Genomic DNA, 14,256 nt, shown 5'->3' with positions numbered 1-14,256 from the left:
GCTCTCGGCAGCCAATCACTCGGCCCTGCCCGTGTTCAGACAATCCTCATCACATCCAGCTCAAAGCTCAACAGCCGATCTCATTAATTCAGTCTGCCTGGCCCGCGAGTCGCTTATATTTCACTTTACCGTTCCACATTTAGCAAAGTTATTTGTGAAGCGGTGCATCTCCTGTCTGTAATGCATACCAAGATCTGTTTTTCTCTTTTCCACACACCTTGTGCACATAATAAATCTGTTCATTTAACGCAGTAGGGCCGCCTGTATCGCGTTGTCTCTGTGCTCTTCCAGCCTCCTTTTGACCTCATCATTCAGGAGAATGAAATCGGCTCAAAGGACAGAAGCCCTAAAAAAAGAGGAGCTGTGCGTTTCAACGCTCAGATGTGTCGACTTGACTTTCACCTTTAAAAGATGCTTTTAAAAATGTCATAACTCACTGACATTTACTGTGTGTGTGTGTGTGTGTGTGTGTGTGTGTGTGTGTGTGTGTGTGTGTGTGTGTGTGTGTGAGCGAGCGTGTGTCTGCAGCAAAGTGCAGGCCAGAGACTTGGGAGCCACGCAGCCTTGGCGTCCATCACTCTACCATCTGTCCATTAGCACCTGCTTCATGTGTGCTCTCCTGCTTTCTGTTTTACCCCCTCTAACCTCACCCTGTCTGTTTATTAGATCGGGAGGGGCACTCAGTGCTGTCAGTGTACTGTTAATCCTTATGGTTATGCCTGCTAAGCTCCTCCCTTCCCGCCTGGCACCTGGTTCAGATCTGTAGAGCCCCGCTCCAGACGCCATTACAGCACCGTGAAGTCGGCGTCCTGACAGTGAACACAGAGCACAGTCTGTGGCCTTAGATTTCCTCTGTCCAAACATTACCCGTCACTTTCTCTCCCTCCTCTCACTCACCGCGTGTCTGGGCTTGTTTTCGAATCAGTCTCATCTCTTACCAACACCCCGACTGAACGACAGCACACGTGTGCTTGCGTGTCCACTGACGCAGCGCCTTTCTTCCACACGATTATCCTGAGTGACAGCTCTTAATAACTACAGATGTATCAATTACTCTGATTACTGCTCTAATTTGTCAGATGGGCGCTGCTTTGAGTGAGGGAGGAAACTCAACTTTAGAGCTACACAATACACAGACGCACACTGTAAGACTGGAAAATCACTGGGTTGGCTTCCTCTGCCTCTTTGCTCTCCACAGAGAAGCCGTCCAAGCCCAGGTGCTACACTGAGGGCTCCACACATGAAGGCAAAGACGTTGTGCTGAGGTGCACATCTGATGCAGGAAGCAAACCCATGAAATACAGCTGGGAGAAGACTACTGGCAGCAAAGTGCTGCCCGCCTCCTCAGTGCTGGGTAATGCAGCTTTTTACAAGGTCAAACCGTTTAAAGGTCCTGCACATAACTGTTTGTGTTTAACTTTTCACTGTTTGTTTAGATCCTGTGTCAGGCACAGTCAACGTGAAGAATGCATCTGCCAGTGCATCTGGCACGTATCGCTGCACCGCTACCAATCGCGTTGGCGCCGAGCAGTGCGTGCTCGATCTCAGCGTGACAGCTAGTGAGTACCCAACCGTCTTAATTAGTGTCTATTCAGTCCATTTCACATGTAGAGCTCCCTGTATTCTGGTGTTTAATGATCAGGTTTGGAATAGTCGGAGCAGAAGTTTAAAAGGTTTTCCCAAGGTTATACCCCGTGAGCTGCTCTCGCTTTTAGGACAGCGTTTATACCTACATCAAGGGTGGGGAACTCGAGGGCCGGTGTCCTGCAGGTTTTAGACGTGTCCTTGATCCAACACAGCTGATTTAACCCTCTCCCTTCTTTGTGTCGTCCAGTCCCGAATACTGCCGGCATCGTCGCGGGATCCATAATCGCTGTCCTGTTGATCCTCCTCATCATCGCCATTATCCTGTTCTGCTTCTGCCGTGCCCGTAACAGGAAAAAGTACGAGAAGGAAATCTGCAACGAGATAAGGTACTCGATGAGATTTGGCCCTCAGATGCACACAGCTCCAATCTGATGGATTAATATTTTGTATTACTGTCTAGTGTTTGGTGTGAGAGGTGGAGCGTGTCAAGGTTACGTAATGTTGGATTACAGAGGGCGCCAAAAATGCCATAGGTAACCTGTGATTATTGGTGTCGGCTCAGCGTGTAGCATGATTGGTAGTCATCCACACACACACACACACACACACACACACACACACACACACACACACACCGACCGTGGAAATGGTTTTTATCTCTCAGCGTTTTTATTTTTTTTACCCCTCCTCAAATAAACAGCTGTGGTAATCAGTTTGAAAGCTTTGTTCGTTCTGTGCGTCCTGCTTCGTGTTGCTGCCGGCTGCCCTCCCCCTCAGCCCCCCCCTCCGCCACAGCCACCTACTCTAACTCCCCTCGACGTCCGACTCTTCGTCCGGCCTGTGGGCTCTGCACCATCGCTCTGCCGTGGACTGAATCGGTCTTACACCACAATGTGACACCGCTCGCGCTGTAGGACACAAAGGATTAGACCAACAGTCCTGTCTCGCGCACGCAGACACACATTTGCTGAAACGCCACAGCATGAAAGTACGGACTAAACAAGCGCCGGCCCCTCAGGCTCAGTTTGATTGAGCATTTAACTGGATTATTGCTGCTTATTAGCTGTTAATGTGGTGGCAGAGGGAGTCGAGGGCATGGCTGTGTTTGGATGCTCGGCTCAGTCTCTCCAGGCTTTCGCAGTCGGCGTGACTGAGCTGCGGAGACGATGCCTGACCAGCTGACTTCAATTATTTGCCCTTATTATCGAGTCAAGTCATGTTTCATTTTTAAATGACTCGCAGTCGATTCGTTATGTTCCTCGCTGTTCCTACCTGTGGACTTTCTCTTGATTTGCAGGGCATCACAAAATTATTCTCAGTGTATTTGACACCAAGTCCACGATGACGAGTTTCCAGGTTTGTTGTCTAAACGTGCTGCTGTCTGTTTCCCCCCCCTCAGAGAGGATGTGCCCCCTCCCAAGAGTCGCGCTTCAACTGCTCGAAGCTTCACTGTGGCCAGCCAGCGCTCCTCACTGGGCTCCATGTCGCCTTCCAACCTGCACGAGTATGCCCTGAAGCCTCAGTACGACAAGATTCCCTCATCAGAGGAGTACGACAGGCCTCCGAGCCAGGCTCCGGTGCTGCCGCCCTCGGCCGGCAAGATGGCCGGCTACAACCTGAGTCGCATGGGGGGCATCCCTGTCATGGTTCCTGCCCAGACGAGGGACGGTTCAATCGTCTAGCGGATCGTCTTCACGGGAAAGGACTGTGCAAAGAGAGGATGGAACGGAAGGAAGCGGGACAAAAGCTGGGATGGATGCACTCGCCTGATTTTTAGCTCTTTATTATTTACATACGGGAATATTCTCTGCTTATGGAGACCCGGCTCTGCTGTGGTGCTGAGAAGAGAATTTGAGTTGTGCACAACAGAGTAAATGAAGTTTTTATCAAATGCAAAAACATACAAAAAAACTTTTATGAATTTTGTCTCCTGGACGTAAAGTTAGCGTGGGTATAAAGCAGACCGGCAAAGTAAATATCTATTGTATATATGCATGTTTTTTTGTTTAGTTTCTGTTTCCTGTCTGTTTTTTAAACATACATGGCCCCTGCTGTAGAGTTGTACTGTATGTTTAAAACAGATCCAGGCCCCTGAGTGGCCTGCTGTACAGCTGTATGCATGCATGTATAAAATTACAGCTGTGTGTGCGTGAGCGTGTGTCTGTGAGGCAGTATAAGTTTCTCTTTCATTTGCTTTCTTTAAAATACTAAATAACTGTTTGATCCAGTCTTCACTCCTCAGAGAGGCTCGTTAGGAGGAAAGTCACAGATCTGGTTTAATCCCTGCACCGAGTGCACCGACTGCTTATGTGGGTCAGCCGTTTTCTTTCCAACGCTTCTTCTGTTGTTTGAATTGTCCACTGTGGGGTTGGCCGGGGATTTGAGGGTGGACAGGATTGGCTGGCGGCGAGGGGGAGGTTCAGCCGAGCAGATCTTGTGATTGGGTGTATTATTGCTTCTTGAGTGAGCTTGAAAAGGAGCAGTGTCCATCCCCCAACTCTTCTCCAGAAAACTTTGAAGAGGTGTAGAGAAATAACGGAGGCCGCTGGACAACAAGGTTCACCGAGCACTCGGCGCTGATTATGTTTGACTGTCCGCAGGCCTTTAACCACCCAAAGGACGTGTAGGCGTCCCGAACGGGTTAAACACCAAGTTTGAATTCATTGGTAGTAGCTCACCCCCCTCAGAGCTGCCACGTATGCAGTCCTCTGTATCTGAGGTGCATTACAAGGAGCCTGTATCTTAATTAACCTTCTCTGTGTGGTTAATGTGAAACCTTTTGTGGCTTAATTAAGATGTTTTTTAATGATGTAAAGCAGGATGAAGACAGTTCCCACACAGAGAAACAAATGGTGAATATTCTGTGTGTCTACGTTATAACCAGTCCAAGTTTATCTTGCTCTCAGATCCTGTGAACGTTGGTGCAGTCGGTCGGTTTAAGTTGCCACAGTGACGTCGGTTATTTAATTCCCATTCTTCCAAAAATCTCATCTTCTATTTTCTAAGAAAAATAAAGGCAGTAATTTAGCAGGAAAAGCGTTTCTTTTCACTCTGACGCCTTATTGTACTCCTCGTTTTAGCCTTACAACTTCTCCTCCGTTCACTTCCTCACAGCTCAGTTATGATGACTTCTATCGTGCCTTGTTTTCCCAGTTGAGTTGCGTTGTAGCGCGTCTGCCACTGGTGCAGTAACATCGCCCTGCATGGCCGCCAGTGCCACGACATCAGAAGAACAATAATCTATACGCAGCCTGTTTTGTACCTTCTGTTGTCCCACTCCCACTTACCTCATACGATTTTTCCCACGGCTTGCAAAACCTTTACGACTGTCTTAAACCTATTTTTTTATTCCAAAAACATGATTTTGTTCTTCTTTTTTTTTAAACTTCATTTTAAACCTCAGTAATTGATGTGCTTTTTAAGAAAAGAGACAAAACAGCTAAATGGCTCTGGCTGTACGTATAAATATTTTGTCAAAGTAACCCTATCTAATCGCAACAAAACGAAAGATGTAAAGACGACACTGTCTATATGGATGTTTGTGATGCTCTGCTGTGCTTGACAAATCTATATCTAGGAGGGGGTTAGTGCAGAGAGCGTGTGCGTCAGGTTTTCGTGTGTGAATCCCAGTATCTAAGAGGAGGTGACAGCTGTAGAAAAGTCTTGGCCCCTGGACTGCAGATTTGATGTAACACCAAGAAAAGTGAGATGTGGGCCTGTCTAGACAAAGAATTACATCTGTCAGATCTACTTAAACACTCTTCTGTGTGCAGGTTTGTGTGTGCAAGAGAGAACTGGCTGATGTGTTGCTGAGGGGAGTTTGTTGTGGGCCCTTGTAGGATTCTCTTTAGACCCTTCACCTGCTGGCAAAGTGTACAGAGCTCACAGAGGGGCTCCTGCTACTGTCCCCCTCTGTGCTCACAACATTAATAACTAATATTACTAACCGTACTAACAGTAGCTTTGAAATCAACCTGCTAATACTATATGAAGATCTACTTTTGAGGTTTGCACATGCGTGGAAACCACTTTTCTTTTGTGTGTGTATCATTTGTGCTTTATTTTTGAATAATAAAAGTCCATGAAATAAGGAAACGCTTGGCTGTTGTCGTTTTTTGTTTCTCTGAGCACTAAAACGTTTATCTCCCGTCCAGCAGCGCGCTCACTGGGGACCCGGTCTCCTGTCCAGCTGATTGTGATTCATTTCAGGCAGTCGCTGAGTTCCACCCCTTACACCAGGTGAGGTGACTTTCTAACCGCTTAATGACCGCCATTAGTCAAAGAAGCAGGCAGGCGGCGATTGCGCCTGCCATTTCCACTCCACGCCGTTCGAGCTCAGAATAAACACGCAGAGGTTTGAGCCCACCTATTCTGTGCGCCGCTTACATCGACTCATCGTCACTCCCTGGTTGCGCCGTTCGGTCTCTGGCATCTTTGCCATTTGTTTCCGTGTTTGCTTAGCTTTTTCAATTACAGCCAATTTCCTCCCTTAGTTAATGTGGTGGGTAATTACGTTTACTGCAAGCCTGCACTAATCAAACTTGTGCAAAATTTGCTTCCTAATTAAGTATGCTGAATGATGTGAAACGCCTGGGTAACAGCTGAGGCACACATGTTGGAGTCGCGTCTTTCTATTGCAATCACTGTCCTCAGCCTCTTTATACACTTAACATGCTGGTGATCTTGACATGCGGATGGATCAATAGATGATTATTAGCCAAAGGCTACACCGCGTGCAGGCTGTGGGCAGGCAGTCAATAACCAGACTAAAGCACTTAGCAGCACTGCTAAGTGGACGTCCATCGCTGTAATTGGATGTCAGTAACAGATAGGGCCACGGAGCATTGATCTGTGGCGAGTCCGAGTCTCCCGTGGAACCTAATAGCTCCCCAGCAGTTGTGCACATCGGGGTGTGTGCAGCTGCACTGATACCAGCGCAATCTCAGCCACCTTTACAAATGGACGTGACTGGATGTAATGGCACTTTTATGGCTGCGCATTCCAAACATTCATTAAAAGGACATTAGTGATGTGTGCTAGTGCACGTGTAGAGATGAGATTTATGGAATAAGCGCTGTTCTCTCATTGAATTAATGTACAAAGAGTCATACATCATCAGTCTCCTCCAGCCCAATATCCATTTGTAGCATTTTTTACCTCTTGTCCTCATTCACATAGCTGAGGGGAGAGAGTGGTGGTGCACTGAGCACCTGGGGATTTGTGCCTGCCTCCCACTTCCCCGGCCCTCCCCCCACCTTCTGCCTGGCTAAGGTATTAATTGTTTGTACAGATAAAGGAGGCTGGTACAGCAGAAAAAAAACACCAAAAAAACCCTCATTGGTTCTCCAGGAGGGTTTCCTTGGCAACCTTATCTGGTTGTATACAGTCTAAGCTGGCTGCTAGAGGGATGATTTATCTGCCTGCTAACAAAAGAGGCCTCTAAAAGCACAGGTCTCATCAAAGTCGCTATCCTCCCGCGTGATGTCTCCTGTCACAGACGCTAAGCTTTCTGCCATTTTTAGAAACCTCCCTCAGGTTGGGAGAGGGTTGCAGGGGGAATTCTGGGCAGGATGGTGGAATATGCATAATGTGAAGAGTCGGCTCCATCAGCACAGCAGTACATTAAGTTTTTGGCTCAGCGCTCTTAGCACTTTGGATGCAAAAATGGCACACAGATTATGATGTGAAAGTAAGCTTTTACAGCCACGTCGGATGAATGACTGAGGAGTTCAGCCCTTTTTGGACGTGGCCCCCCTCGCGTTTTGGTCTCTATAGTATTCTGATGGATACAGAATCTGGATTCTCCCTGATGTCAAAACGGGAAGCTTTAAGTCGTACGTGCAATGCTGCAGCACTCTTCAGAAGCTTTTAGCTTCACGCTCTAAATCCAGCACCTTCTCATACTTTAATGGTCATAATATTAATGTCACACATGTGGGATACTGGATGTGAAAATACACCTAAAGCTGACAGCCTGAACTTTAAATGCATGTCACCGTGCCATGTCAGAGGAACGGGAATGGGAAAAGGAGGCGCAACATCAATTTGTCACCATGCAAACAGCCACAGCTCTCAGCCATATGTCGCCTTGAACAACCCGCACGCCGAGGCTGGAGACCGCGGAGGATGCTCTGTGAAGAGGGAGTTGAGTCGCAACCTGAGCCAGTCATCCCGCCCTGTCTGCTGTGCCCACCGACAGCCTGGATCTCTCGTGGGGCCCACCCAGCTGGCATGTACTCATTTGTCAGACTTGGAGGAAGAGACCGCTGGTACACTAACCATTGCCCTCTCCCACATCCTCCACGCATCCGTGCCTCGCCATTTGGTCGATACGGAGTCATCCGTTTAAAGGTTGACGTCTGCACACGCTGCATCTCAGCGTCATCTTGGGTCACTATTTTCGACCGCATGCCGCTCACATTTGGATGACTAATATGTGACTTTTGATGAATGACCTTCCCCTCTGTGCTCAAGGGAGGAAAGGGGAGCAGAGGCGGATTCACGCTGAGATTGCACTCAGTCCAACAACATGTTTTTTCCCTCAAGATCCTGTTCTCTCTGCTCTCTCTGGACTGATTTTGGTGAGCTTCATGGATCGGTAAAGTGATGCTCATCTGCACATGTGACATTTTTACTGGCAGGGAGATCACTGTGTGTGGCAAGAACAAAAACGAAGTTCCTTAACCGCACAATGCATTGGAAAATAACCATGTTCAGAGTTGGTCCTCATCACTGAAGCATATGGCAGTGGAGGACAAAGGAACAGTGAGAGCGCCAGATCAAACGGCGTGCTCAGAGAAACGACTCCTGGTTTAATATCCTCCCTGAATACTGTACTAGATCTTCAGTCACCCAGTACCTCTGATCTTTTGTCCCAGCCCTGTGCCGTTATCTCCTATCTCCCTTGGCTGAAGCTGAGAGATTGGAATCGGGAGCACTGCAGTTAAAACCTCACACGGCAAGATGGAGGTTACAGCTCGCCGCAGTCGTTTACAATGTGATTTGTACTTTTAATCTGAACCTCGGCCGGACTCTATTATAGGTGATCAAGCTCCAATGCCGTGTCATCGGGAGGGCACAATCGAGGCCAACAATAAAATGTAGCCTCGGGCCACAGTTTCCCTTCTTTTCTCCTTCTGATGATTGGGGTCATCTTTGTTATTACCACAGTGATGTCAGTGATATATTACGTGTGTGAGTCTCTCAGTGCCTGTCCATGTGTGAGTTCATATATATCAATGCTGGCGTGTACTTCCATGTTTCCTGTGTGGCCACAGTCAGGGCAAAGGTCAGGTTACTGATTTAAGGAGATGGGGCGATCCCAGTTCCCTCTGCACCAGCACAGCTAACACTTACACCACCTCAGGCTGTTCCAGCTGAGAAATTAAGACGCATGAAGTCGCAGTATATACATGATTTCTCTCAGCCGCATCACTCAGCTATGCAGATGACACACAGCTTTATGTCCCTATGACAGCAGTTAAACATAATGCTTTAATACAGTAATTAGAGCACGCTGTAGGCATTAAAGGTACTGCGCTCAGTGGTTTGAATTATATCTGTCTAATAGACTGCAGCTTGTTCACAAACTAAGGTTAATAATGGAGTTCCATAGGGTTCAGTGTTAGGACTAGAGATGGCACGATACCACTTTTTTATGTCCGATACCGATACCGATATCATAAATTTGGATATCTGCCGATACCGATATGAATCCGATATAGTGTTTTTTAATCAACAAAACTGTTTTTTAAATATCTTGCTGCATTTTGTATAAGTTCATACTCAAGTTTAAAACAACAACTACACTAAAGCTATTCTGTTATACCTGTATGCAAAAAAAAATATTTCATAGTTCAGCAATACTGATCAATCTAATAAACTTAGACCTACACCATCCTCACTATTCTGGTATTTTAAAGAGTACTTAGCGTAAATATTAAGCAACCTAACTAATAGGGTTCCAACTCCCAGCAACAACAAAAATAAATAAATAAAAAATAGGGAACCACCCCTCACGCTCCACCTCATGATGCTTAATCGACGTAATCAACCTTAATTTGATGCAGTGTGAAAAAAAATGCACAGAAATCAATTATTTTTCAACAAAATTGCAGACTGCACAGATGGTACCTTCCCAAAGGAAAAAGTACTATAGCTTACTAGGGTATATATATTAGACTTAATAGTTACTATATACAGTAATGGACTTCTATTCATTTTACATCAAATTAAAACTTTGGGTGTCAGATAATTAATTATTAAAAACTAGACATTTTAAATGAGAATAAGAAAGAAAAGTATGTCTTTGTGCCCCCTTTTCCCTGTTAATGCCCTATCGGCCCCCCTGGCTAAACTTTGCTAGATCCGCCCCTGCACAGTTACCAGCCGTCAGCTACGTAGAAAAAGATCCTGGAGTAGAAATTAATATTAAATAAATTCTAACAACAGCTGATCAAGCTTAAACGTGCTGCTGTTGTTCAGCCGCTGGTTTCCTCTTTCTGGTGCAAAGTGGGCCAAAAGCAAACTAGAGAAACGGACTCCCGACAGAAAAGCCGATCAGCTGATCATTAAGCAGTTTCATGATTGAAGTAGCAGCCGGAGAGCGAGAGGCAGTTGTTTGTTAAGCTTAATGCAGGAATGCTTTACAAACATTCAGAGATGGACTTACACACTTGCTTTACTTCTCTCGGGATAACTTTGTCGGAGATGAAATGCCGGGTTGCTAGCGAAGCTCCAAATGCTATCCAGACCACCACAGGTCCCGCATGCCACAGCCTCTCTATCACGTGATGCATACTGCTCCGACGTGCTAACGTTCTGAGGTGAGTTACGGCGTGTTGCAAGTTTTGTGAGGTGCTTTCGTGATATTTAATGGATCGGATTACATTTTTTATTTTTCTCCGATATCCGATCCAGTAATTTAGGTCAGTATCGGACTGATACCGATACTAATATCAGATCGGTCCATCTCTAGTTAGGACCAATATAAGGCAGTGTTCTTCAGGTGCAGAGCATAAATTTTCACTGCATCATAAGCCAAACGATGCACCAGTTAGTTGCATAAACAACCTCTAATTTTCTGCTTCTGAGTTCAGATCAAAGGTCGTTGTACTCAGCCCTAAGAATCGTAGAAACATGGAGTCTAACCAGATACCTCCCCTGGGTGGAACGACCTTTGACTCCAGTAACACTGATGAATCTGGGAGTCGGTTTTGACCAGGATATGTCCTTCACTGTGCACGTTAGACAAATATGTTGGACTGCTTTCTTGCATTTGCAATATCTCTAAAATTAGAAACACCCTGTCTCAGCGTGATGCTGAGAAACTACTTATTACTTGTAGGTTTAACTATTATAATTCATTATCATCATGAAGTCCTAAAACTCACTGATAAGCCTTTAATTGGTCCAAAATGCTGCAGTGAGAGTGATGACAAACGTCTTCCATCTCAGCTTCTCTTCATAGTTGAACTGAATTTAAAATTCTTCAGCTGACACAGCTGAAATCAGGCCTCATCTCATTTTGAAAACAACATTTTTATGAATCACTCTGCATTGACTCATCAGTTATTATTCATCTCTGGCTCTCCTTCACAGGGCCTCTTCTGTCCCGCCCCTCGCTGAGCCCAGTTCTGCTGAAGGTTTCTTCCTGTTAAAAGCGGGTTTTTCGTTCCCACCGTCACCAAACGCCTGCTCATAGAGGGTCGTCTGATTGTTGTGGTTTTCTGTGTTATTGTACGGTGTTTACCATAAACAGTGCGCTGGGGCAGCTGTTGTGATTTAAAACAAATGTAGTATAGTCATCAAACTGGCACTGGGACGCCAGTGGTGCATCTTGTGGGTTATTCTGCAGGTGTTTTACTAGTTCATAAACTTGTGAGTTTGGATGTTGGGTGATTGCCTCAGGTGTTACTCACTGACCCAGTTATTGATAGAGTGTAATTTAGTCAGGATATTAAACATTAAGTGATAATTATTTTCACTTCTGTCGCTGTAAAGGTAACAGATGTTTTTGGACCACTGCTAAATTAACTGAACTTCAGGAGGTCTTATTTCCAAAGTGTCCACCTGTTTCTGATTCTAAAATTCCTGCATCTTAGATACTCTTTCTCATTTCGAGGTTGCTAACATCTGCTGTCTTACTGGTGTTAGTTAAGCTTGCAGGGCCGTGTAGATGCTACCTGTTGGCACAGTGTAGCAGGCTGAACTGTCTGTGTATGGGCTGACAGGAGCTTTGAGATGTGTTGGTGCTGCAGAACAGAAACATAACGTGGATCTTTGCCAAACTTTTGCTGTTGTTTGAGGAAATTTCTGTTGACTCTGTGCTTGCACATTGACTCTAAGGCTAACGTCTGTTTGCTCACTGGGTTTTTACCGCAGTCTTGTTGACATGTCATAGCAGGAAACTCACAAAGGGTCATAGTAAAATTTGTAATGGCTGCCCATTAGTCTCTTTTAGGATAGTTTACATGCTGCCTCAATGGGATTACATATGAAGTTAATGAATGGAAAAAGTAATTAAGTTATTATTATGAACTTATTTCAGTCTGAGTTTCTGTCTCTTCTGTATCGGCACCACTGTGAATGCACAATGAGACACAATTTACACATTGAAAACAAAGTGTTGCACATGCCACACGTGTATATTCACTGTTTTTCTGCTCAGTATGAGAGAAACTAAAAATTCACATGTAGCTGTTTTCCCTTTTGAAACCTGAGCTTTTGCCTTACAGTGGATTAAAACGTTTCCATGATTAATTTGAGCTTTCACTATAACAGTAACAACAGAATAGAATAGAATGCCTTTGTACATCTGTATAGTGACAATAATGAGATACAGAGCAGAACAAATATATAAAATGCCCAAATATACAATCTGATAAAAAAATATATATCTATACACAGAAAATAAGGAAGCGTGTGACAGTTGCCCTTTAAACCAGTTTGTGATAATTAGCATGGAAGATAATCACTATTTTAGCAACAGCTGCTGAGGCTAACTCCTCCTCTGTGGTTTATCCGATGCTCCTGGAATTATTCAAGGTTAAGAATAATACACTCTCCATACTGAACTAAACTTGGAAAAAATTAGTTACGTGAGAAAAAGACCCACTTTTGTGGCTGACTTTGTGAAACTTGCTTCCATCTTTTCTTATGTGAATATTTTGTGTCTGTAATGTGTTGCATAATATTTTGGATGTAACGGTTCTGATCAGAAATGGGAAAATGTAATTAGGAGCTCTTTCATAATGTGGTCTGTAAATATCAGACTGTTATAAAATCATTTACGTTTCTTTTCCCACACTGATGTTCAGTTTACCAGTAATAGAAGACAAAAAGTCTGGGAGGGAAAATGAACCATTAATCTTAGCTGATTGTTTTTCTGTTTGCTAGTTAAAGTCATTATTTCTGCTAGTTACACGCCTGTTTTTTAACATGTACACACTGTGAGTTTGGTTATGTACTATATGTACAGGAGTAGGTGTGACCCTTCTTTCCTCCACTTCCTCTCCAGGTCACTGTTAAAATGAGATGTCAGTGGATGGTGCATGCCCCCAGCAGGCCACTTGTTGTCTTCTTCTTATCCTATAGTAGGTTTCACACTGCAGATGGTGTTCAGCTCTCTCTATTATGACCAGAACTGTTCAGTGTCTGCTCTGCTCGAAGAAGGTCAGAGTCCAGACACCAAATATCAGCTCTGTACATCCTCTGCATTCAGTCGGGATGTTCCACACGAGCTGGCCGAACCGTTGGTGTTCAGCTGAAGCAGCTCCTGCAGTAATTAAAGTTCATCAGTCTGCACTGGCAGATCTGAATCTCACTGCTAATGAGGCCCCGCCGCATCAAACCCATGAAGGTCATCCGAACCTGTCTTTGTTGAAATCAGACGAAAAGAGCGGCAGGATTAGGGCGGGTCATATGATATCTAGGTCAGCGTGAAGAAAGAATACAGAGCAGGTAGGAGTAATAAAACACAGTGTGTCTGAGAGTGCTGCTAAAGCGGCTATCTGGTTGCGTCAGTTGTGACAAAGACTTTTTCCTCTGTTTTCTTCTGCCACACTGCAGCTGTGTGTGTTTCCTTTTGAAGGTCACTGCTGTGTAAAAACACTCCTGTTTTCATTGCCGCCCACAGAAAGCCTGAAATACCCTCCATAAGCCCAAAAACACATTGAAAGACAACTTGAGTATTTCTGCTGGTCTTACTATAGCAGGAACTCTGACAATATTATATAGCATTTTTCCACCATTGCAGCAAACTGTCATTCAGCTATTCAAACCTCTTATGTCCAACATGATGATGCTGGGAATCTATTAATCTATCTGCTATGACCAGGCTGTGCATCCTCCTCTGACTCCTCCTCTTCTCCTCACTATAAACAGAAGCTCTAACCGGCTCCACTGATTGTGTGTAAGATCACATATGTCTGAAGAATTATGGTCATTTCCTCAGGTTCAGTGGAGGGCTGTGTGCACTCTGCTCCAGTTCAGCATGTATATATATGAGAGCAGCTCTTCCTCTTTTCATCTCAGGCTTTCCAGATTTGTAATATTACCCCACCAAGCAGCTGTGTTACCATGAAACGACTCACAGTGACAAACGAATGAACTCCTTTTTGAACAGGCTGAGCATTAAGTTAATCCTGAACAGACAGCTTCACTGGTAGG

General features: G+C 45.0%; 1 protein-coding gene across 1 annotated transcript in view; it reads left to right on the top strand.

The window, feature by feature from the left end:
- The window catches only part of cxadr (CXADR Ig-like cell adhesion molecule), a 38,299-nt gene extending 32,617 nt beyond the window's left edge, over window positions 1-5,682 (top strand). The window contains exons 4-7 of the mRNA XM_014408376.4: window positions 1,199-1,354; window positions 1,437-1,559; window positions 1,835-1,973; window positions 2,987-5,682. Of these exons, the coding sequence (XP_014263862.1) occupies window positions 1,199-1,354; window positions 1,437-1,559; window positions 1,835-1,973; window positions 2,987-3,269 (701 nt within the window). The 3' untranslated portion in view covers window positions 3,270-5,682. The remainder of the gene's footprint in view (window positions 1-1,198; window positions 1,355-1,436; window positions 1,560-1,834; window positions 1,974-2,986) is intronic.
- The last annotated feature ends 8,574 nt before the right edge of the window (window positions 5,683-14,256 follow it).

The sequence above is a fragment of the Maylandia zebra genome, linkage group LG10 (assembly GCF_041146795.1).
Source record: "Maylandia zebra isolate NMK-2024a linkage group LG10, Mzebra_GT3a, whole genome shotgun sequence".
In the NCBI taxonomy this organism is placed as follows: Eukaryota; Metazoa; Chordata; class Actinopteri; order Cichliformes; family Cichlidae; genus Maylandia; species Maylandia zebra.
Note: the sequence above shows the minus strand (reverse complement) of the source record. Positions and strands in the feature narration are given on the sequence as shown.